The 23,543-nt window shown below is 40.0% G+C and overlaps 1 protein-coding gene across 2 annotated transcripts in view; it reads left to right on the top strand.

The window, feature by feature from the left end:
* The window catches only part of PRKCQ (protein kinase C theta), a 173,515-nt gene that overhangs the window by 121,536 nt on the left and 28,436 nt on the right, over positions 1–23,543 (top strand). For both annotated transcript variants that reach the window (XM_046013258.1, XM_046013259.1), the window contains 2 exons: positions 15,818–15,909; positions 17,421–17,483. In XM_046013258.1, the coding sequence (XP_045869214.1) occupies positions 15,818–15,909; positions 17,421–17,483 (155 nt within the window). The remainder of the gene's footprint in view (positions 1–15,817; positions 15,910–17,420; positions 17,484–23,543) is intronic.

Here is a 23,543-nt window from a genome sequence, read left to right on the forward strand (position 1 = left end):
ATCCTAGCTTGTCTTTAGTAAGATTTTGCCATTTTTGTAGATATTTAAAGCTTCCAGGGCCAAAGTTTTGAGACATAAAATAAGCAGGTGTGCTTTCAGGCAGCATGCTTAATTTTTTTAGACTTTAAGGATTTTTTTTTTTTTTTTAAGTAAGACTCTTGGCCCCAAGCTAATACCCAAGGGGGATGAGCAGCTGCTGGGTTGGGGTGTGCGTAGTGTTTTCATCACACAGTGGTGTGCCCCATTGCCTAGACATTTTAACCTAACGTTAGAGTCTTTGAGTTAGGTGGCAAGCATTCCAACAGGGAACAGATACAGACACCCATTAGCAAGAGCCTTTATCTACGTAAAATGAGACGAAAAGCACGTGTGCCTTAACATATTGGTAGGAATCAAGATTTTACTACATCCTGGCCCAAAGAGGGCCCTATGCTGAAACAAACAAACATGGGCACCCTAATCTATGAGGAGTAAGCAAGAGACATGACTGCCTCCGGGCCAAGAGAAAGCCTCCTGTGCGGTGGTACCAGGTCGTGTGGTGTGTCCCCCCCCCCCCCCCCCCCCCCCCGCCCCGCCCCTGAACCTTGGACTGGGCGGGGGGCTGACTCCGCAGGTCTCAGCAAAGGCAGACTGTGGACTGGCAGCTCCACAGAAGCGGGGAACGGCCAACTGCCACGAGCAGTTCCCCTGTGGATCTGAGGACAGAATCCAGGGCTGGCTGTTTCCACCAATTAAATGAGAATTGTGACCTGAAGTACCAGCGGCTGCCTCTGTAGAACAGACTGAGAGCCAGTTAGATCAGGAGCTTAACATAAGGGAAGGGAACTGAGAGGAACTTCCAGGGGCTCTCAGAAATGGGGGAGGGGGTGGTGCCGGCACTCAGAATTCAGGGGTATCACACCGTGGTTTTCCTATTGTGTCCAAGTGCTGTCAGGAGTTACTGCCAAATCTCTTAAACATTCAATGGAATAAATTTAAAGATCACATTGGTTTTATCCAATGATTTACAAGTTAGGCAGCACCCCAGCTAGCAAATAGAAAAGAGCTCCAAAGACAAAGACAATGTATTGTTTTGGGCAAGTCTCTTTTGGGGGGGGGTGTCCTATCATGCAGATTACCTCGGGAGTGCTAGCCGCATCATTCCAATCATTCCAGGTTGGCTGGTTAAAAGTTACATTCCTAAAAAAAAAAAAAGTTACATTCCTGAGAGAGGCTGAACCGGCGGCCATTCAGTTAGATATTAAGTCTTGGTTTGTTGATGCGGGTTTAGCACAAGTGAGTGTTTTGCATCTTTTGTCTCTTTAACAAAAGCAAAGACCACATTGGATTTAAGGGGACTACGAGTACACACTGAGGAAGGGGTAAAAATGAGACTCTTTGCAAACAGGTAGAATTTGGAACTATGGGAACCTATGTGAGTTGTAATAAACATAGGGAAGAGGTTCAAGTAGCAAACCAGAGCATCCCCCCTCCAAGCCGGAAGTAGTAGAAGGAAGAAGAGGAAAGGTACGGGACAAAGACCCCTCAGGGAGGGAAGTGTGGAGGCAGTGGTAGGATCAGAGGAGAAAGATAAATAGGGAAGCATTTCAAGAAAGAGAGGACTATATCCAGAGTGGTGAGGGGGCTGTTTAGGAGGAACAGAAAGAAGCATCTAGTGGGAGGAGGAGGGCCTAGGTCAGTCTGGAAGTGACAGGTGGGTAGACTCTGGTTATACAGAAGTCTTTCAGACAGCGCGGGATCACGTGGCTCGAGGGTTAACCGAGGACTCTGGAGACAGAGGAAGAAGCCAGACAAAAGGCAGGAATTCATGGAGAAGACTTTGGAAAACGAAGAGGTTGGCATAAAGCCTATAGCAAACTCGTGGTAAGGAGAGGGGCACAGCTAGGACGCGAACGGAAAGCTGGAGGCAGGAGAGAAAACTGGACTGTGTGCGTCATGGTTGCACCCACTCCAGGAAAGAAGGAACCTTTCTCAGGCCGAAAATGACAGGGACAGGAATGGGAATGAGCCCAAGAAGACACAGAAAAGGCTTGAAATGTCAGCAGCAGGGGCACCAGTAACAATTCTGTCCAAGACAGAGCACGAACTGCGAGATACCATCGAAGGGCCAGAGTCTGAAGAGGAACGGGGATGGGAGTTTGCCAGGATGGAAGCTGGCAGGGTTTTAGGCAAATAAACTGAAATAAAACTGATACTATACCTCCTCTACCCATTTTTTAAAGATTTGCATTTAGCTAGAATGTGAATGAGCTCTTAAATCCTAAGTGTTTAATAGGTTAACAGATAATAAAAGATAAGCAATAATTCTCCAGGAAACTCTATTTAAATTTTTTTTTCCTAGAAAAGCAGTTACAAACATTTTGATTAAGTAGATGCTATCAACCAAAGTAAATAAAAATGTTTCTGGAAGTCATATTTTCAAGGAAGATTTTACAATAAAACCTGTAAGCTCTACCTTCTTTGTATAAATTTCTGCCTTTATAGGACATATAAACTTTAAAAGAATTTAGAATTTTATTAGTCTCCATATTCTTCAGCCATTATTTTATTGATATTTGTACAAATTCCACATGAGGATGAATCTTAAGCATGTTTTTCTTCTAGTCTTACATAATAGCATCACTTTGAATGGCTAGCTAGAACTTACATAATAGCATCACTTTGAATGTACTGGCTAGCCAAGAGCTACTTTTTTTTTTTTTTTAATCAATAGACTATATTTTTAGAGCAGACTTTGGTTTACAGAAAACTGAGTGGAAAGTAGACAGTCCTATCCCTCCCTGGCAGTCCCCAGAGTTTCTCTGTTTAAATCTTGCTTTAGTGTGGTACATTTGTTGCAACCAAAGAGTCAATACTAATACATTATTATTGTTAACTAAAGTCCATAGTTTATATCAGGGTTACTTTTTGTATCGAACATTATATAGGTTTGGATAAATGTATGACCTATATCCACTAGTACAGGATCATACGGAATCACTTCACTGCTCTAAAAATCTTCCCTTCAGTCCTGGCAACCACTGATCTCTTTACTGTCTCCAGTTTTGCCTTTTCCAAAATGTCATATAGTTGGAATCATTCTGTATTATAGCCTTTTCACATAGGCTTCGGCCACTTAGTTATATGCATGTAAAGTGCCTCCATGCCTTTTCATGGCGTACCAGCTCATGTCACCGCTGAATTATATTCCGCTGTCTGGATGGACTACCACTTGTTTATATATTCACCTACTGGGGAACATCTTGGTTGCTTATAGCTTCTAATTTGATCTGTTGTGCTCATTTATTTCCTTAGAATGATAGACTCAATAGATAAAGCATTTGGGGAAAGGGTCTAAGATGGCATCCTATGATGATCTTGAATTCACGTCCACCCATGCAGAGACAAAATCCACAGCTACATGGGAATCCTTTCCCCCTGAAGAATATATGAAAACTAGATGAGGTGCTCACCACGAGAAAGGATACAGGGACCATGTTGAGACCTACAGGAGAGGCAGAGACAGTCTCACAAAACCCCACCCTTAGGTCAGCAACACGTAATAGGGGTCTCACTAGAGAGCTACTTTCCCCAAAGGACCAAGAGATTGGTGTGGATCCCAGAGACCAAGGTGCCTGGTGTGAGACAACAGCGAGAAAAGCCAACACTCAACAAAGTGGTTATGGGGGGAACATAACATAATAAAGGATGTGAATGACACACAACTGTCATCATATTCAACAGTGAAAAGTTAAACCTTTTTACTCTGAGAAAAAGACAACAATGTCCACTCTTACCACCTTTATTCAACCTAATATGGGAAATCCTAGCCACAACGAACAAAAGATATAAAAGGCATTCAAATTGGAGAAGTAAAACCATTTTCAGATAACATGATACTATATATAAATAAAAAGCCCTAAAGACTCCACCAGAAAACTGTCAGAATTTAGTAGAGTTATAGATACAAAATTAACATACAGAAATCTCTTGCATTCCTGTATATCAATGAAGTAACAGAAAGAGAAATTAAGACAATAATGCAATTGTAAATGTTATCATTAAGAAGAAAATATCTGAGAATAAATTTAACCAAGAAGGTGGAAGACCTGTACTATGAAAAATCTAAGACCTTGATGAAAGAAATTGAAGAAGAGTCAAATTAGAAAGGTATTCAGTACTTATGGATTAGAAGAATTAATACTTTTAAAACACACATACTACCCAAAGCAATCTACAGGTTTGGTGCGATCCCTACCGAAATACCAGTGGCATTTTTCATAGAACTAGAACAAAAAAACCTTTTTTATTTGTATGGAATCACAGAAGAACTCAAATAACCAAAACATTCTGGAGAAAGAACAAATCTGGTGGTATCATGCTCCTTAAATCCAAAGTATACTACAAAGTATACTACAAAAACCTACAAGTCTTGGTTTTTGTTTTGTTTTGTTTTAAGATTTTATTTATTTATTTGACTGACAGAGATCACAAGTAGGCAGACAAGCGGCAGAGAGAGAGAGAGAGGGAAGCAGGCTCCCTGCTAAGCCGAGAGCCCGATGCGGGACTCGATCCCAGGACCTGAGGTCATGACTTGAGCTAAAGGCAGAGGCTTTAACTCACCGAGCCACCCAGGTGCCCCCAAAGTCTTGTAATGAAACAGAATAATACTGACCCCAAAACACATACATAGACCCAATAAAACAGAATAAGCAAGAACAAACTCATGCTTTTACAGTCAATCTTTGGCAAAGGGGGCTAGAACATACAATGGGGAAAAGAATCTCTTCATTAAACGATGCTGGGAAAACTGGACAGTCACATGCAGAAGAATGAACTGGACTACTTTCTTACACCAGACACAAAAATAAAGTAAAAATGGATTAAAGACTTACATTTAAGTTCAGAAACTACAGAACTCCTAGAAGAAAACACAGGCAGTAAGCTCTTGGACATTAGTCCAAGTGACATTCTTTTGTGTCCTCAGACAAAGCAACGAGCACAAAAATAAATGAGACACCATCAAACTAAAGAGCTTTTGTACAGAAAGGAAACCATAAACGAAAAGTGTTCTGATAGAAGATATTTACAAATGATAACAAAGGCGTAGTATCCAAAATATAAGAACAGATACAATTCAATATAAAAAAAATAACCAATTGAAAAATGGGCAGAGGACCTGAATAGACATTTCTTCAATTAAGACATACAAATGGCCAACAGACCCATGAGAAGGTGTTCAACACTACTCATCAGGGAAATGCAGATCAAAGACACAATGAGATATCACCTGACACCTGCCTGAATGGCTATTATAAAAAGTCAAAAATAACAACATTTGGCAAGGATGTGGAGAAAGGGAACCACTGTGCACTGTTGGTGGGAAGGTCAATGGTGCAGCCATTATGCCAAACAGTATGGTAGTTCCTCACAGATCTCAAAACAGAACTGCCACGTGGTCCAGTAATTTCACTTCTGGCTGTTGATCCAAAGAAAATGAAAACACTAATTTGAGAAGATCTATGCACTCCTATGTTAATGCAACATAACTATAATAGCCAAGACATGGAAATAACCTAAGTGGCCATCAATGGCTACATGGATAAAGAAGGGGTGTGTGTGTGTGTGTGTGTGTGTGTGTGTGTGTGTGTGTGTGTGTGTAACAGAATACCACTCAGCTACAAAAAATAAAATCTTAACATTTACAACATGTGTGGACCCTTAATGTATTATGCTAAGTAAAATAAGTCAGAGAAAGACAAATACCACATGATTTCACTTTTATGTGCAATCTAGAAAACAAAACAAAGAAAACAAAACCCAGACTTAATGGATACAGAGAATGGGTTGGTGGTTGCCAGAACTCTGGGAGGGGGTTGGGGGTGAAATAGGTGAAGCGGATTAAGAACTACAAACTTCTAGCTATAAAATAAAGTAATGGAGATGTAATGTACAGCATGAGGACTATGGTCTATAATAGTGTATTAACTTTGTAAAGTGACAGATGGTAATTATACTTACGGTGGTAACCATTTCCCAATGTATACAAATGCCGAATCACTGTATTATACACCTGAAACTAGTATAATATTGTATGTTAATTATATCTTGATATATTTTTAGAAGTCTTTTAAGCATAGGAGTTGAAATTTTGGGGTCAGCAGCTTCCCCCATTTTGCAGTGAAGGAAATGGAGATCCAAGAGTCAGCCTAGCTGATCACTTGTCAGTGTTCTTTTCTAGGTATTATCAATCCAAAATTAGAAATTGAGAAATTGAGATTTCAAGGCATCTAAACACCAAATCTGACTCACAACTCATTTTATTACAGAATTATCCTTTTCATGCCTTAAGCCTTAGACACACGCAACAGAGGGGGAGCTCTCTAGCTTGCTCTCTCTCTAGCACTCTCTGTATATATGTATAGAAATATGGAATATATTTAATGCAATAGTTGGTAAACTTGATTTTTAACACTTAATTTTTTTAAAAGATTTTATTTATTTGACAGACAGAGATCACAAGTAGGCAGAGAGGCAGAGAGAGAGGGGGGAAGCAGGCTCCCTGCTGAGCAGAGAGCCCGATGTGGGGCTCGATCCCAGGACCCTGGGATCATGACCCGAGCACAGAGGCTTTAACCCACTGAGCCACCCAGGTGCCCCAACACTTAAATTTTTAAAAAATATTTATTTATTTGACAGACAAAGATCACAAGTAGGCAGAGGCTTTAACCCACTGAGCCACCCAGGTGCCCCAACACTTAAATTTTTAAAAAAAATATTTGACAAAGATCACAAGTAGGCAGAGAGGCAGGTGGGGTGGGGGGTGGGGAGCAGGCTCCCTGGTGAGCAGAGAGCACAATGTGGGGCTCAATCCCAGGACCCTGAGATCATGACCTGAGCCAAAGGCAGAAGCTTAACCCATTGAGCCACCGAGGCGCCCCTAACACTTAAATTTTTATACGTATGGTATTGGCATCCACTTGTATGTACCGTTGCTCCAGACCTTGCAAATGCTGGGGCGATCCTTGCTGACTATAATACACATTAAAGGTTTTATTCCCTAGATGATAAATAATGACAATATACATAATATGTGATGAGTTCTTATACTATTCCAAGCACAGAGCTAAATACTTTAGGTGTATTATTTTATTTTAGTTTGGACAAGCTCTTTTTGTTCTCCAGGATACACCTCCCAGCTCCTTCCATGGGTTCTATCAGGGTATATCCCAAAGAGTTTAATTCCATTCTTTGATTTCCATCCTGTTACACTATAATCCTGCATATTACAGCATTTACTAAGAACTTAACATATGATACTCTGAAGGAGGTACTGGTATACTTTGTAATAAATATTCCAGTTGTACTTCTTCAGACATTGCAAGTCCTCTTACAGTTTGACATTATATACAGTTTATGACATTAACTTACTAGCCTTTGAAGGAAAGAAAGCTAGGGTAAAGGACTACGATGGTTTTTTTCCTCCTTTTCCTGGAAATGAAGTCTACATTCCTGACCTCATTTGCATGGTATTTGCAAAGTTCTCCATTTATTTTCACAGTTATTACTGGTTTGATAAGATTATTAATGTCTTTAATGCCATAAAGTCTGCATTCATCTAAGAACATGTGCACATTTGACAACTGTTCTCTTATTTACTTAGTATTTGGCTATCTTGAATAGTGTTCATCTCTAATTTCCCATGCTCTTCATTCTCATTCTCTTAATAAAAAGAATTGTGGTCATTCTTAAGGCCGTATAGAAGGCACATTATATTAGAATAACTTTTGGAATTCCTCCTTCACTAATTCTAGAATATTCATTCACAAAATGTCAGTATTTAAAGCATAGGATAATATTTTAAAAGGATGTGTTTTGAAAGCCCTAGGACTCTGAACTTTGCTGAATGACATCTCTGTCTGCAAACAGCCCCATGGGAATTACACAACTGGTTTTATGAAATCTGTCACCTTAATCTTGTATGTAATCAACTTTCTTTCATATAGTGACTACAGATTTGTTTTAACAATGCTTCCCTTTTTAGGCCTTTTCAGTTTTGAGTCTTTTGAAAGAATTACTCTATTGATACTATTCTGATTAGAAACGACTTTAAAAGTATCTAATCAGAAGACACCACTGCCCTGTGGGTGGCCATACTTTTGTCAGAATGTTTAAGCCTTCTAGTTTCAATTTAGGTGACCTCCAAAAAAAAAAAAAAAAAATAGCATCTTGCTTGACATCAAACACTTAATCTAAAGTCCATGCCAGCCCTACAAATAGCAATACTCATTTTATCAGTGAACCAGACTTATCCCAGACCTCTCTGAAATTGATATACAGGCTAGAGTACAAGACTCTAGCCATTCCTTGTACTTTTGGAGATTCATTCTTCAGTAGCTTAAATCTGAACAAGATTAGCAAGCTCCCTAGACAAATGTTGAGAAATATACCATATAAATATGATAGAAAAAAATCACCCACTTATAATTTCTAAGTGACATTAATATTTTCCCTAATTATAAAATTTTTAAAAATTAGAAAAATATAAAATTTTCCCTAATTATGAAATTATAATGTATAAAGATACATTAAAAATTGGAAAATACGTGAAAGTACTATAAAAAGAAGAGAATCATTCCAAGTTAGATCACTCAGAGGCACTCAGAAATAGGATTTTTGAGTAGTTTTATCTTCTTTTTACATCTTTTTTAGTAACTAGTGACCAAATAGTTTAAATCCAGTATTAATAATTTAGTGACAAATCTTCAGCAAACTAGGTCATTTTTTTTAAAGACTTTATTTATTTATTTGATAGAGCTATCACAAGTAGGCAGAGAGGCAGGCAGAGAGAGAGGAGGAAGCAGGCTCCCTGCGGAGCAGAGAGCCTGATGCGGGACTTGATCCCAGGACTCTGAGATCATGACCTGAGCCGAAGGCAGCGGCTCAATCCACTGAGCCACCCAGGCGCCCCAAACTAGGTCATTTCATATCAAAACCATATATTGCTTAAAACCATCCTTTTATTTTAGAACTCAGTCCGTAAGAGGTCGTTTTGTGCTTGTGAATCTGTGTCTCAACATGCCTATGGACATGCGTCATACATATACAATAACTACCATTGTAAGTGTGCTAACAGCAGACAGTCACAGAGCGCTCCCTGGGTGCTAGTCCGTGTTGCAGCCACCTTACCCATTTTGGCTCATTTACTCTTCACAGCAACCCCCATGAAGTAGATACTGTTCTCATCCCCATTTTACAGATAAAGAATTTGAGGTGATCCTAAGGGATAGGCAACACATCAAAGGCCAAGCACCTGTTCAGCAGTGAGCCAGGATTTAAACTCAGGCAGTTCAAGTGGTGAGGGCCATAGGCCTAACTGCTCTAGGGCTTCTCATTAGAGACCTAATCCTATCAGGGAAACAATTTTAAAATTCATGAAATGGAGTTCTGTTTGTACTTTGTCATGAAAGGAAATAATTTGTTAGTTAATGCAAAAAGATCCTGTGGGACAATTAAGTCAGTAAATACCAACTGAGCCTGAGTTCCCGTTGCAAGATATAGACCTCTAGAAGTTCAGGCACATTATTTCTGAAATGTACTAATATGTCTATTAAAGGCAGTGAATTTTACTAATTAGAGTTTACAGCCCTAATGAATGAGTTTGCTGGTCTGTAGAAAGGGATTTCTCTTCCCTCCCCACACACACACTCCCTATTTAGATATAAAATGCACACATATGATTATCTGTTGGGTTTGAGGATGTGTCCTTTTTTTTTTTGTTTTTAAATATTTTATTTATTTATTTGACAGAGATCACAAGTAGGCAGAGAGGCAGGCAGAGAGAGAGGAGAAAGCAGGCTCCCCGCTGAGCAGAGAACCCGATGTGGGGCTCGAGTCCAGGATCCCGGGATCATGACCTGAGCTGAAGGCAGAGGCTTTAACCCACTGAGCCACCCAGGCCCCGATGTGTCCTTAATGAAAAAGGAAATAAGCTTGTGGTTGTAGGATGTTCGAATATATAGCTCAATATAGAAGAAAGCAATAGATATAACACTCCAGATTCCCTTCCAAACTACATGCATGACTAGGAAGCTGAGTGTTGGGGTGACCAAACTGATAAGATGTAAGTATACAGGTGAGCCCGCCACCCAGGGTGCCCCACACCTGTGCCAACCGGAAGCAAGCTGAACCCCCACCTGGGGTGCTCCTTCCAAGGACACAGCTCAGGCAGCTCTGCTCCCAGCTCTGTATTCTTCCAGACAGGAAACCCCTCCCATTTCTGCCTGACCACAGAGCTGGGGAGGTCAGAAAAGCAACATTCCCAGGTTGTAATTCTCAACTAAAACCTTGCTTCTGGGGGGACACTAAGTGGAAGTAAAAACTTCTGAGGTCGTTCACACTCTGAAGGGGACCCTACGTCCACTTAGAATACTAGTTAAGACTCAGCACATCCAGGGCATAAGTGAAAATGATGGGAGGCACAGAGGTAGAGGTTCCAAGGCAATGTCTTAAATTCAGACCAGAACAGTCTAAATACAAAAGGTATTTAGATATTAGAGTAAGTATTAGATGTTAGAGTCTCCCTACAGCAATCTCATATTTTGTAAGAACATAGGAGAACTATAGTGTTCCATCAGCCAAGTAATGAAAGATATGTGTAGGAACCGGAAAACCCAGTACTTTTACACAAAGACACAGAATTCTTTGCAAAAATGCTAGGTTATTTTGAATTTTTGAAAGTACTTGATATATATTATTTAAGTGATCTTATAAGAATATAATAAATACCATTTTTTAAATCACCAAAAAAAAAAAAAGAGCTACAGAACTTCCAATACCCATCTCAGAGTAAAAGCATCGATAACTATGTTCAGCTGTCAGAAAATCACAACAAAGCAATACGTAACTGTCACTCTCTTGTTTTACGGTCTGGCATACAGAACAGCCTGTATGCCATAGGTATATTTCTAAACCGAGCACTGGTAAAGTTTATTGAATGGTGTCAAATACGTTGTTAGCTAGAGGTTCTTCAGGACTGTTCAAGGAATCTCTTCTTCCAGTGGCTGTAATGATTGTACTGTCAAACCCCAGCTAAACTTACTTTACCGAGAGGATGGAAATACGCTCAGTGTTTTTATTTTTTCACTAAGAAAAACAGTGGATGAAGGAAGGACACTTGGAGAACTCACTCTAAAGACCACGAAGGCTGATTGAATATTCTTTTTACAAATCAGTCCATTTGAGTTCATACTAACAGAGCTTACAAGACCCTCAGCATGTTTCCTCCTGCAGGGAAGGCAAAGCAACCTTTCTTTTATAAATTTCACTTTTCCAAGGAGTACTTGACAGAATGTTATGTTTTTGCCACCTACATACACAAGAAAAAATTCACTGATTGAACTAGAGACAATAACCCTATAGGTTGTCAGACTTGACTCCATTGTTTCTATTCTTTCCCAAAGTCAGAGATGTTCTTCTTCAAGCAGGCCTGCTTGAGTGCTAAGAGACTAAAACACACAATTCAGAAACAAAATGGAACAATCAAAAAGTTATTCTTTTGCCACTCAATGTCTGCTCAAAACAGTGTTAAGGCACATCCTGTTCTAACCCATGGGACGCAGAGGTATCTGCCCCCAACCAATAGCCATGTTCTAGGAGCATAACGAGGAGACTACTTAAATGGGAAGAAGTCATCTGACCACTATTATAGGGCCTTCTTTGGGGTGTCATGGTGGGTCATAATGCTTGCTTGCTTGCTTCCTTCCCTCCTTTCTATTTATTCATTCAGCCTAACAGAATTCATTGTTTTTTCACCAGGTGGTGGGTATTATGGAGGCACACATTGCATGGAGCACTGGGTGTGATGCAAAAAAAAAAAAAAAAAAAAAAAAAAAAAAATGCTTACCTCCTTTGAGGAGAGTTCCAAGGGAAGGCTCACCTCTATTCTTTAATTTTACTTCAAATATGCATTGTTTGCAGACAAGGACTTCTCATAAGAATTTTGCAAGCCTCCCATCCTCTGAAATGCATTTTGCCATCCGGGAGGAACTCCATGGATCTTCTGTACTCAGTAGTTTGTTCAAGTCATCTTTATCCCCAAAGGGGAAAAAAATTAAATGTATGGTGAAAATCAGGGGGTGCTGAGGCCACTAAAGAGGAATTTAGTCGATATCCCTTGTTTCTCAGAGGTTGAGACGGAGGCCAGGGATGGCATGATTTACCGGTCACACAGACTGTCAGTGATGGCAGAGACAAGAATTTCTACTCTGTGGTTGCTGTGCCAGGAGCTGCCGACAGAGTCTAAGACCAGGGCAGAGTAGAGCACACCATCCCCCAACACCCTCACAATGCCGTCTCCCTCTGCAAAAGAATCACGTGCTTCCGTTAATGTGTATTACTCAGCATTAAGAGAGCTCCACACGGTTGTGTGTGGTTCACCAGCCCACATCCCCCCTCGCTGGTCTGCTTTGCATTTTCTCTCAGCTGGTCCAGATCAGATAGGACACCATTGGAGGAGACCTAGCCTCCTGCTTTCCTCTGTTTCGAGAGCCCCAGGACCATGCAGGTCCTTTTCCTGAGAAGTATCTGCTATTGTTTGGTTTCGGACATCGTGTTAATTCTTCCTATAAAACATAATGAAAATGAAGAAAGGTGGAATTGTTTATACAGATGTCCACCATTTCTTGAAGAGACTGTCTTTGCTCTGTTGTATTGCTTTTGCTTCTTTTTCAAACGTCTGTTGACTATATTTGTGGGGTCTATTTCTGGATTCTGTTCTGTTCCATTGATCTACTTGTCTGTTCTTTTGCCAATACCACACTGTCTTGATGACTGTGGCTTTATGGTAAGTCTTGAAGAGGGGTAGTGTCAGTCCTTCAACGTTCTTCTCCTTCATAAAACTTTTTTGTCCATTTGGGGTCTTTTGACTGTCTGCGTTAACTTTAGAATCAGTTTTTAGGTATTCACAGAATAACTCACTGGGATTTTGATTGGGATTTCACTAAATCTATAGGTCAAGTTCGAAAGAACAGACATCTTGATAATCTTGTATTCCTATTTATGAACATGGAATCTCTCTCCATTTAGTTAGTTCTTCTGATCTGCTGGGGTTTTTTAACTGGCTTTTGTATTGTTTTCTATGACAACAGCTACCAATTATTGAGTGCATGCTGAGTGCTAACCCTGAACCAGCTCTCTACATATATCAACTTATGTAATACTCATGATAATCCTATGAAGTGGGATTATTCCTCCATTTTGCAAATAAGTGAAGATGAGGTTTAGGAGAGGTTAACTTCTCCAAGGTCACAAATAAAGGAACTATGAACTCAGCTCTCAGTAAGGATAAAGCCTCTGGTCTTGACCATTACCCTGAGTCTTGTTCTTCTGGGTTTAGTTCTGTCTGAGCCAATGTGGAGTCCTTTCAGTGGGCAGACTTCTGTTTTTGAGAGTGGTCCTATAAGGGGTCCAGGTTAGTGACAAGTCACCTTCAGCTCTGAACACTCTTTTTACAGCCATTTATGGAAGTCTGAGTCTGTTTTATTTGTATTTACTTTTATAGTAAATAGACTGGGACTTGGGATTCAACTTTTAAAAGATTTACCCATCCTTCAAAATGTGATCCTTGAAACCCAAACCCTAGGACTGCTTGGTTTGTATGTATTTATTCTGATTTCATCACAGAGCCAACTCATTGGGCCCAGAGTGGACCCAAGAGTTCCCTGGATAAGTAGTTCCCTGAGACTTCCAGTTTCTAGAACCCTCTAGAAAAGAGCAGCACCTTCTAGCAGGATAACTGGTTTCTCCCATCCTGCCCACCTAAAAGCTGGACCTCCACGCATGGACTGCCTGAAACCCCTATAAGCAGCCCATGCTTTAACTGGTAGTTGCCCAAACCAAGCACTTCAATTGAAGCAAAATGCCATCATAAATAACCAAAGAGGATTGATTGGCTTTTTTCAGTGTCCCTGGCTCAACCTAAAGATGAGAATTAGAAGAGATTGGTTTAAAAAGATTAATTGTAGAGATAAAATAGTAGAGATAAAATAGTAGAGATAAAATTGTAGAGATAAAATAATAGGATAAGTGTGGCATCCAAGATGCTCTAAATCTCCATTACCATTTAATTAATAACCACTATGGTAGTGTGGTCTTCTTGGAATGCCTAAAGGAGTAAACAGTGACCATGCCTGGGGATATCTTAGACTCTTTCACCACACAGATTCAGCCCCCAATCCTTCACAGCTGGGTGCAGAGCGGACGTAAGCCCAAGAACTGATGGGACTACTAGCCCACAGTTGTGTAGAAGTTAAGGTTGACCTCTTGCCTGTAGTCTTAGCTGACAATATACAAATTCCAAATTTTCACCTTTTATAGGAATTTGCAAGCTCTCTAACTCTTGAGGATCCTTTTGTCTGAGCACTGTTACAAATGACCTACTTTAAGCTTTTGTATCTTTCATTCTCCTGAGCATCTAGGCAATTCTACCACTGTGTGCATACAGGCCATCATAATTTTATATTAAAGGGTAGTTAGAAGTCCATACAGTACTTAAAAGAATAAGAGGTAAAGGAAAGATATGCTGTTGATAAAGCAGATGTGTGAAGACTGGACACACGATTAATCTCAAGTTTCGTGTGAAATAACAATGTTAAGTTAGGACTTCTAGCTAAAGAGAAATTTCAGCCTGTCCATAATGGAAAGAGCTCCACTTGAAGATATATGGAACCAGTAAACTAGATCAGGGGTCCACTTTAGAAAAAGCAGGACAACACCTGAACTATTGAGATAATAGCCCCAGTATTTAGTTTCCCAGTAGAAATGTCAGGCTGTACGTCACTGTCAGACCAGAACACCATCACCTCAAATGCCCCAGGGCCTTGGTTAGTCTCACATCAAAACTCAAAGGTTAATTCTGTTAAAAAAATCACCCAAGTGAGACTTTCAGGAGCAAATTCATGCACAGACATGTTAAATGTCTTCACACTTAACGGATGACTAATTCTGTGGTTCATGAGGACACTCAGAATCGAGATGCTCAAAATGCCATAAAAGTACTTATTGGAGAAGTATGGTCTCACACAGTAGGGGGAACTCAGGCTCATTGCAATTGTAGTCATGTCTGATACTCTAACCACAACCTGAAGACCACTCGGCCTTGCTTTGGATGGCCACCGTTCAAAGGGACCAGCCCTAGTACCATGCATGGTGTGTCTTCTGTTAGGAGCAGCGAGCTGGCTCATTAGCTGTGATTCACAAGTGAAATCAGGACTGGAAAGAAGTAAGACTATACTTAATCATAAGGTTCCTGAAGGCAGGACTGTGTCTCATCTCTCACGGCTGAGGCAGGAACACACATCCCCCACTCTCCCTCTTGCCACAGGGCCATACCTGTACAATACGTTCAGAACTACCAGCTGAGTGTTGAATGCATACTTCCAAGCCCCGAACCTGGAATTGGAGCCCCAAACTGTATTCTTTTTACCATCCTACACACCATCAATTTCAGTACTTCTACAGTCTAAGTGCCCAACACCATCCCACTGCTGGGTGGGGAAGTCCAGGGGGACCCTCCTTCAGGCTGTGACCCACCTGCTGAGTCACAGCAGCAAGTGTCCCAGCAAATGTTACACATACACGTACACCTCTCATTCGCCTCAAGCTTCTTGGGGTTCAGAAATGCTATACAGCAGCTAAGTTACTGGGACTGTCTTTTTATATGTGATCAAGACAGAACTGGTTTCCCTGAAATCATCTAAATCCATTTAAAAAGTGTCCTTGTTTTCTTATTTTTTTAAAAAAAAAAGCTGAAATGTGGAATTGTTTTGTTTTTCTCTAGGAAAACCTCTTTTTTGTGATGGAGTATCTCAATGGAGGGGACTTGATGTACCACATCCAAAGCTGCCACAAGTTTGATCTTTCCAGAGCAACGTAAGAGCCTTCTGAAGGGTTTGGGGGTTTTCCACTGTTCTTGTCAGGTACTGAGTACTTACTTTACCCGTAGAATATTCCTCCCATGTGGCATTTTTCCTGTTGTCTCACTCAGCATGCCACTATCCCAGGTCGGGGCAACTGCCTGGGGACATAATCAGACAAGGTGACGTTCCCAGTTTGTGAAGTTTAAACTGGAGTCCGTTGTGTTTCATTTCTTTGTGTTTTGAAATCAACCACTTGGTTTCTTAAGAAGCTGCCCCAATACATCATGCTTCTAGATAACCTAAACACAGAAGCAAATATTTGCCCCTTGAAAAGAAGTAGTCCGATGAAACACAGATCTTTAAAAGGTGGTCATGGGGATGAAGCTTTAACCAAAGCTTTTAACTAAGGCTTTCACTAATGGGGAGCTCTATGTGAAGGCATAAAGCATCTGGCTCCAGGGACATGAGTATTACGAAACCAGAAGAGGCATTTACTCCTGGAGAATATATCTTCACCTTTTCTGGCATCAAGTGAAAACAGGCAGACTGCATTTACTAGGTGGTAACGCAGCTGAGTCCCACAGAAACCCCTGGTACTCTTCCTCCCGTGGGCCCTGTTTCCCCGATAATAAAACCGCTGTGACATTCAGAAAAACAGAAAGCTGTGCTGTGAGGCTCACTTAAAAATCTGGGTACACACTAACTTTCTTTGCCTGGTGCTCTGTAATCTTTCACTCACCCCTAATGAGCACTTTGAGTGGTTGAGGCTGAGCTGGGCTGAAAAATGGACTGATCCCACCAGCTCCTACAGAAACCCCTGGGTGAAATGACTTTTTGTCAAAGCCATTGCCTAGCATACCACTAAGCTCATCGCCTCCAGGAACCATCAGCAAAGTGCCCCGAGATAATTTTATGGGATTTCTGCGAAGCAGAAAAATCATCAAGCAGTTTTCATGCTAAAGGATTCTCAACGTGCCTTTCTCATACCTCTGGAAGGCATGAAAGCCATCAGAGACATGCTGTCTGCCGTGCTCTGAATGCCTCCCAGGGGCCGGTCATCACTGGAGATGGAGAACAGCATCTCACTCCCATCTTCCAATATCCCTTCCTTTACCTCTCAGGCTACATTTCTTGCCCATAAACAACTCAGATCTATGTGGAATGACCCTGCATATAGGTCTAAGGGCACTAAGCAGAGTTTAAAATAAAAAGGAAAATTATTTTCTTGTACTACTTACACTATTATGTTTAGTGTCCATGGGTGTTTTATTAGAAAAAAAAGACAGTTGGAAAATCACAGCTTAAAGTATAAGGATAAGCACTAGGTGCAGAGAAGACTAAATTCCGGCTTCACTTCATCCTCTCAGGGCTGGGGTTGCACATACAGAATGGATGACATCTCCCCTTTTTTAGGACTAAAAATATGTACAGAAGTTGTGTGTACACACTGAGAATATATAAAATGGGTATTTTCTCTTGTTCCATTACTGCATCCATATTCCACTTTGATTTTCCTTCCCTCAGGTTCTATGCTGCTGAAATCATTCTCGGTCTGCAGTTCCTTCATTCCAAAGGAATTGTGTACAGGTAAAGTTTACTCTTTGGAAACACATACTGGGAGATCTAGATTTCCCTGTCCAGTTAATTGAATCACCGTAGTGAGGGGAAAGGGCCAGGGTACTTTTGTGGCAGGAAGTTCTATGCCCACGGTGAGAACAATCAACTCAGGAACTCCAGTCTCAAAAGCAGTAAGGTTCTGACCTCATTTTGTTCTTTGTTCTGATCGTTACAGTTATTGTCCCTCACATGTCCACTTTTCTGATCTCCTTCCATTACCCTGATTTCTCTTTGGCATCTTATTATGGCTTTCTCTCTGCCTCCTTCAAATCTCTTGGTTTTGCATGGGTCAGCTAGAAATGCTTATGGAATGTTCTCCTCTTGGGTAAGAAAGGAAGGGAATGCTTCCTTGAACATTCAAATTCACCTGTGGGAACGTATCTGCCTACACCTGAAAGAAGTGCATAGAATCCACACATGTACCCTCCTTCATGAATGCACGTCTGTCCAAAATGTCTCTATCATACACCATCTTTTCACATCCTTCTTCGAGGAAAGCTGTTGTGCTTTAATCTCCTTAACCTCTTTTCTCAAAATACAGTTTGACACTTATTTAACACAGAAACCCTCAAAAGCTTAGTTTTCTGGTTTCTGACACACTGCAGGCTAAGGGAAAAAATAAGACTTAAAAAAAAAAAAAAAAAGCTAGGCAGGAGGCTGGCTGAGCTGCTGGAGGATGGCCCAGCAAGCACAGTGAGAGGGGCGTGTTGAATCTGACATAAAAGGAAGATGTGAGACAACTAAAAGGCCCTGGGAGAGTGGGATTATGTGCTCTCCTGTAGCAAGTGTTCATAACACTGACCTGGAGTCATCAGTAAGGTTCAGTGGTTAAGAGGGGGTCCAAGACACAGCTGAGGAAAAGACTAAACTCACCTCCTCCCATAGACACACAAATCTACTCCAACATATGGAGTAATAATTCCACTGAACTGAACTGAGGGCCAACTAGACAGCTTCTCAGCAAATATAGAGGCACAGTAATGATGGGAGCCCTACACCACCAACTTCAGAGGGAGGGATGGCGCTGAGGAGGGCCATGCAGACTTACCCCCCTGGAGGAATAGTGGTTTAAAGGGTAACTAGACTCTAAGTGAAGGAAACCCATTTACTAATCCTACTGATGTCCACCAAACAATGGGGGGGTGAACTGCTGAAACTCTCCCTGAAATCAGAGGTGATGGCAAGAACCACTGTTTAAGCTCCCCTTGTACTTTGATAGTGCAGAAAGGAGCAGAGTCCAGGCCCTCTAGCCAGCTGCTGCTTCTAGGAGCCCCAGGGTGCCAGCCTACACCAGTTCCATCCATCCCCCTAAGGAAACTCCCACCCCTGCCTGCCCCACCTCCAGCCATCTCACTAGGGCTGCTCCAGTATGTACATATTAGGACACTTCTAAAGAGCACCCACTATGACTGTAGCCATCTAGCCATGACAACATGAATGCAAAGCTCTCTAGGACATCCCTAGGCCATGCCCACCCAAGCTCCAGCCATCCTGCCAGGGTACCTGCTATGTGTAACATGCTGGCCCATCCCCATCCAGCTCCAGCTGCCCCACCAGGACAGCCTCAGTGTGGAGTGTCCCAGGAACTCCCAGGCTGCACTCAGTTTAGTTCCAGCCACCCTGTCAAGGAAGCCATAGTGCAGAATGCCCCAAGACCCTTTAGCCTATACTTGCATCAGCTCCAACCGTCCCTCCAAGAAGCCCACTGCACAGAGCACCCCAGGCATACACAGTCTATACAGAGGATATTCCTACACAACATCATTCCTTCAAGACTACAGAAAGTAACTTTATCCCCTAATTCATAGAAATAAACAGAAAAAGTCAGAATGAGAAGAATATGTTCCAAGCTAAAGAACAAGACAAAACTTCAGAAAAAGAACTACGTAAAATAGAGATAGCAATCTAACTGACAAAGAGTTCAAAGTAATGGTCATAAAGAGGCCCAACAGACTTGAGAGAAAAGTAGATGAACTCAGTGAAAATTCAACAGACAGAAAATACAAAAAGAGCCAATCAAATAAAGAATCCAATGACAGAAATGAAAGTTACACTAGAGGGAACCAATACTAGATTAGAGGATGTAGAAGAACAGATCAGCATGTGGAAAACAGGGTATAGAAAGCACGGAACCTGAACAGCAAAAAGAAAAGAACTTTAAAATTCAGCATGGGTGTCTCTGGGTGGCTCCGTCAGTTAAGCATCCAACTCTTGGCTTCAGCTCAGGTCATTATCTTATGGGTCGTGAACTCGAGCCCATGTTGGGCTTTGTGCTCAGCAGGTAGTCTTCTTGAAGATTCTCTCACTCTGCTCCTCCCCCCACTCACTCTCTCTCTAAAATAAATAAATAAATCTTTTTTAAAAATTAGCATAGGTTAAGGGACCTCTGTGACAACATCAAGTATACTAACATTTGTATTAGAAGAGAAGAGAAAAGGGGGTGGAAAATTTATTTGAAGACATAATAGCTGAAAATTTCCCTAAGGAAAGAAAAAAGACATCCAGGTTCAGGAAGCACAGAATCCAAAACAAGATGAACTCAAGAGGTCCACACCAAGACACAAAATAATTAAAATATAAGAAATTAAAGAGACTCTTAAAAGAGGCAAGAGAAAAACAACTAGTTATGTTTAAGTGAAACTCCATAAGGCAGATACTCTGAAGGCAAGAAAGCATGATATATTCAAAGTGCTGAAAGGAAGAAAACTAACCAAGAATACTCTACCCAGTAAGGTTATCATTCAGAATGGAAGAAGACAAAGAATTTCCCTGGCAATGGTTAAAAGATTTCATCACCACCAAACCAGACTTATAAGAAATTTAAAAGGACTACTTTAAGCAGAAAAGAAGGGCCTTGATGAAAATTATGAAAGGAAAAAAAAAAAATCACTGGTAAAAGTAAACAGAAAATCACTAAACCTACTATGAAGGTTAAAATGTAAAATCAATTATATATACAAAAATTCTTGGATTCACTATATAAAAGTATACATAAAATATTATAGAGTGCCTGGGTGGCTCAGTTGGTTAAGCAGCTGCCTTCTGCTCAGGTCATGATCCTGGGGTCTCAGACCCAGTCCCACCACCAGGGACTCTAACCCTCCCCCCCCCCACATTCTCATTCTCTCTAAAATAAGTAAAATATTTTTTTAAAAATAGAACATTAAAAATATATAACATGGAGGGGGAGGACTAAAAATGTAGTCTGAACTTAAGTGACCATCAAGCTAGTATAGACTGCTATGTACTCAGCATGCATTTATACATCTATAATAGATAACAAAAAATAAAGAGAAAGGAACCCAAGCATAACACTAAAGGAAGTCACCAGTCATAAGGGAGGAGAGCAAGAGGAGAACAGAGAACTACAAAACAACCGGAAAACAATTAAAAAAGTAGTGGTAAGTCCATACTTATCAATAATCACTTTAAATGTAAACAGACTAATGCTCTCGTCCAATGACATAGATGACTGAGTAGATTAAAGAACAAGACCCAATTATATGCTGCCTACAAGAGTCTTCAGATATAAAGACACAAAAGTGTCTTTAAAGGTGTCTATAAAGGTGTGAAAAACATAATCCATGCAAATGGAAGAAAAAAACTATAGTGATATTGTATCAGACAGAATCAGGTTTAAACCGAAGGCTGTAATAAGAGACAGAGGCAAGCATTACATAATTATAAAGGAACTGATCCAACAAAAGGACATAAAAATTATAAATATGTATTAACACAGGAGCATCTAACATAGGAAGCAAATATTGACAGACATAAAGGGAGAAATTAACTACAATGCAGTAATAGGGGATTTTAACACCCTGCCTATATCAATAGACAGAACATCCAGGCAGAAAATCAATATGGAAACAGTGGTTTTAAATACATTAGACTACATAAACTGAACAGATATACACAGAACATTCTATCTGAAAACAGTAGAATAAACATTCTTTTCAAGTACACGTAGGACATTTTACAGGATAGATCATGGGTTAGCCCACAAAACAAGTCTCAATAAATTCAAGAATAGTGAAATCTTATTAAATATCTTTTCCAACCACAATAATAGGAAACTAGAACTCAGAAGAAGAAAAAAACAAAACCTGGAAAAAACAGACACATGGAGGGTAAACTCTCTCAACAGCCAGTGGGTAGATGAAGAAGTCAAGAAGGAAATCAAATATACTTGGAGACAAATGAACCTGGAAACACAGCAGTTCAAAATCTTTGGGACACAGGAAAAGCTGTCAGTGAAATTTATAAGGATACAGGCCTACCTCAAGAAAGAAGTCTCTCAAATAAACAATCTAAATTTAAACCAAAGAGAACAAGAAAAAGAAGAAACAAAGCCCCAGTTTATGGGAAATAATAAAGTTCAGAGCAAAAATAAATGAAATAGAGACAAAAAAAACTAGAAAAGATCAGTGAATCTAAGTGGTAGATCTTTAAAAAGATAAAATCAGCAGAACTTTTGTCATAGTAATCACAAAGAGAGAGAGAGAGAGGACCCCAAATAAATAATATCAGAAATGAAAGAAGTTGCAACTGATGGCACAGAAATATATAGGGTTATAAGGTACTATAAAAAATTATATGCCAACAAATTGGGACAACCTAGAAGAAGAAATGGATAAATTCCTACAAATATACAATCTTTCCAAGACTGAAGAAGAAAGAGAAAATGTGAACTGATTACTAGTAACAAAATTGAATAAGGTTAAAAAAAAACCAAATTCAACAATACATTAAAAGAGTCATTCACCATGACTGAATAGGATTTATTCTAAGGATGCAAGGATGGTTAAATACCAGCTAATCAAGGTGAATACATCACACTGACAAAACGAAAAATAAAAATCATATGATCTCAACAGATGTAGCAAAAGCATTGATTAAATTCAACATCCTTTCATGATAAAAACTCTCAAGATGGGTTTAGAGCAATCACCACACATCAACATAACAGAGGCCACACATGACAAACCCGCAGGTAACCTTATATGCAGTGATGAAAAACCGAGAGCCTTTCTTCTAAGATCATGAACAGGACAAGAATGTCCTGTTTTTTCAATATGCTGCTTTTATTCAATAGTATTGGAAGCAGACAGGAAAAAGAAACAGAAAGCCATATTGGTAAAAAGAAGTAAAACTCATTATTTGTTGCGGACATGACACTATGTATAGAAAACCCTGAAGATTCCAGAAAAAAAAAACTATTAGAATAAATGAATTCGGTGAACTTGCAAATACAAAATTAATATAGAACCTGCTGCTGCATTTTTATATACTAATAATGAAGTATCAGAAAGAGAAATCAAGGAAACAACCCCATTTACATCAAAAAAATACATAGGAATAAATTTAACCAAGGACATGAAAGCTATGTACGCTGAAAACTAACACACTGATGAAAGAAATTGAAGACAAAACAAATAAAAGGAAAGATATTTGCTGCTCATGGTTTGGAAGAACACTGTTAAGATGTCCAGACTACACAAAGCAATCTGCAGATTCATTGCAATCCATATCAAAATTCCAGTGACATTTTTCACAGAACTAGAATAAAAAACTTAGAATTTTTATGGAACCACAAAAGACCCCAAATGGCCAAAACATTCTTGAGAAAGAAAAACCTGAATGTATCAAGTTTCATGATTTCAAACTCTACTACAAAGCTATAGTAATCAAAACAGTGTGGTAGAATGTATTAGCATCAAAGCAGACACACAGATCTGTGGAATAGGGTAGAAAGCTCAGAAATAAGCCCATGAATAAATGGCCAACTAATCTACGACAAAGAAAGCAAGAACACAGGATAGTTTCTTCAGTAACTGGTGTGGGGAAAACTGGTCAGCTACATGCAAAAGAGTGAAACTAGACCACTTTCTTACACCATACACAAGAATTAACTCAAAATGGATTAAACATTTGAATTTAAGACTAGGAACCATAAGACTCCTAGAAGAAAACATAGGAAGTAAAGCTCTTTGACACCAATCTTAATGATGTTTTCTAGATCTGACTCCA

Source organism: Meles meles, chromosome 7 (genome assembly GCF_922984935.1).
Source record: "Meles meles chromosome 7, mMelMel3.1 paternal haplotype, whole genome shotgun sequence".
NCBI lineage: Eukaryota > Metazoa > Chordata > Mammalia > Carnivora > Mustelidae > Meles > Meles meles.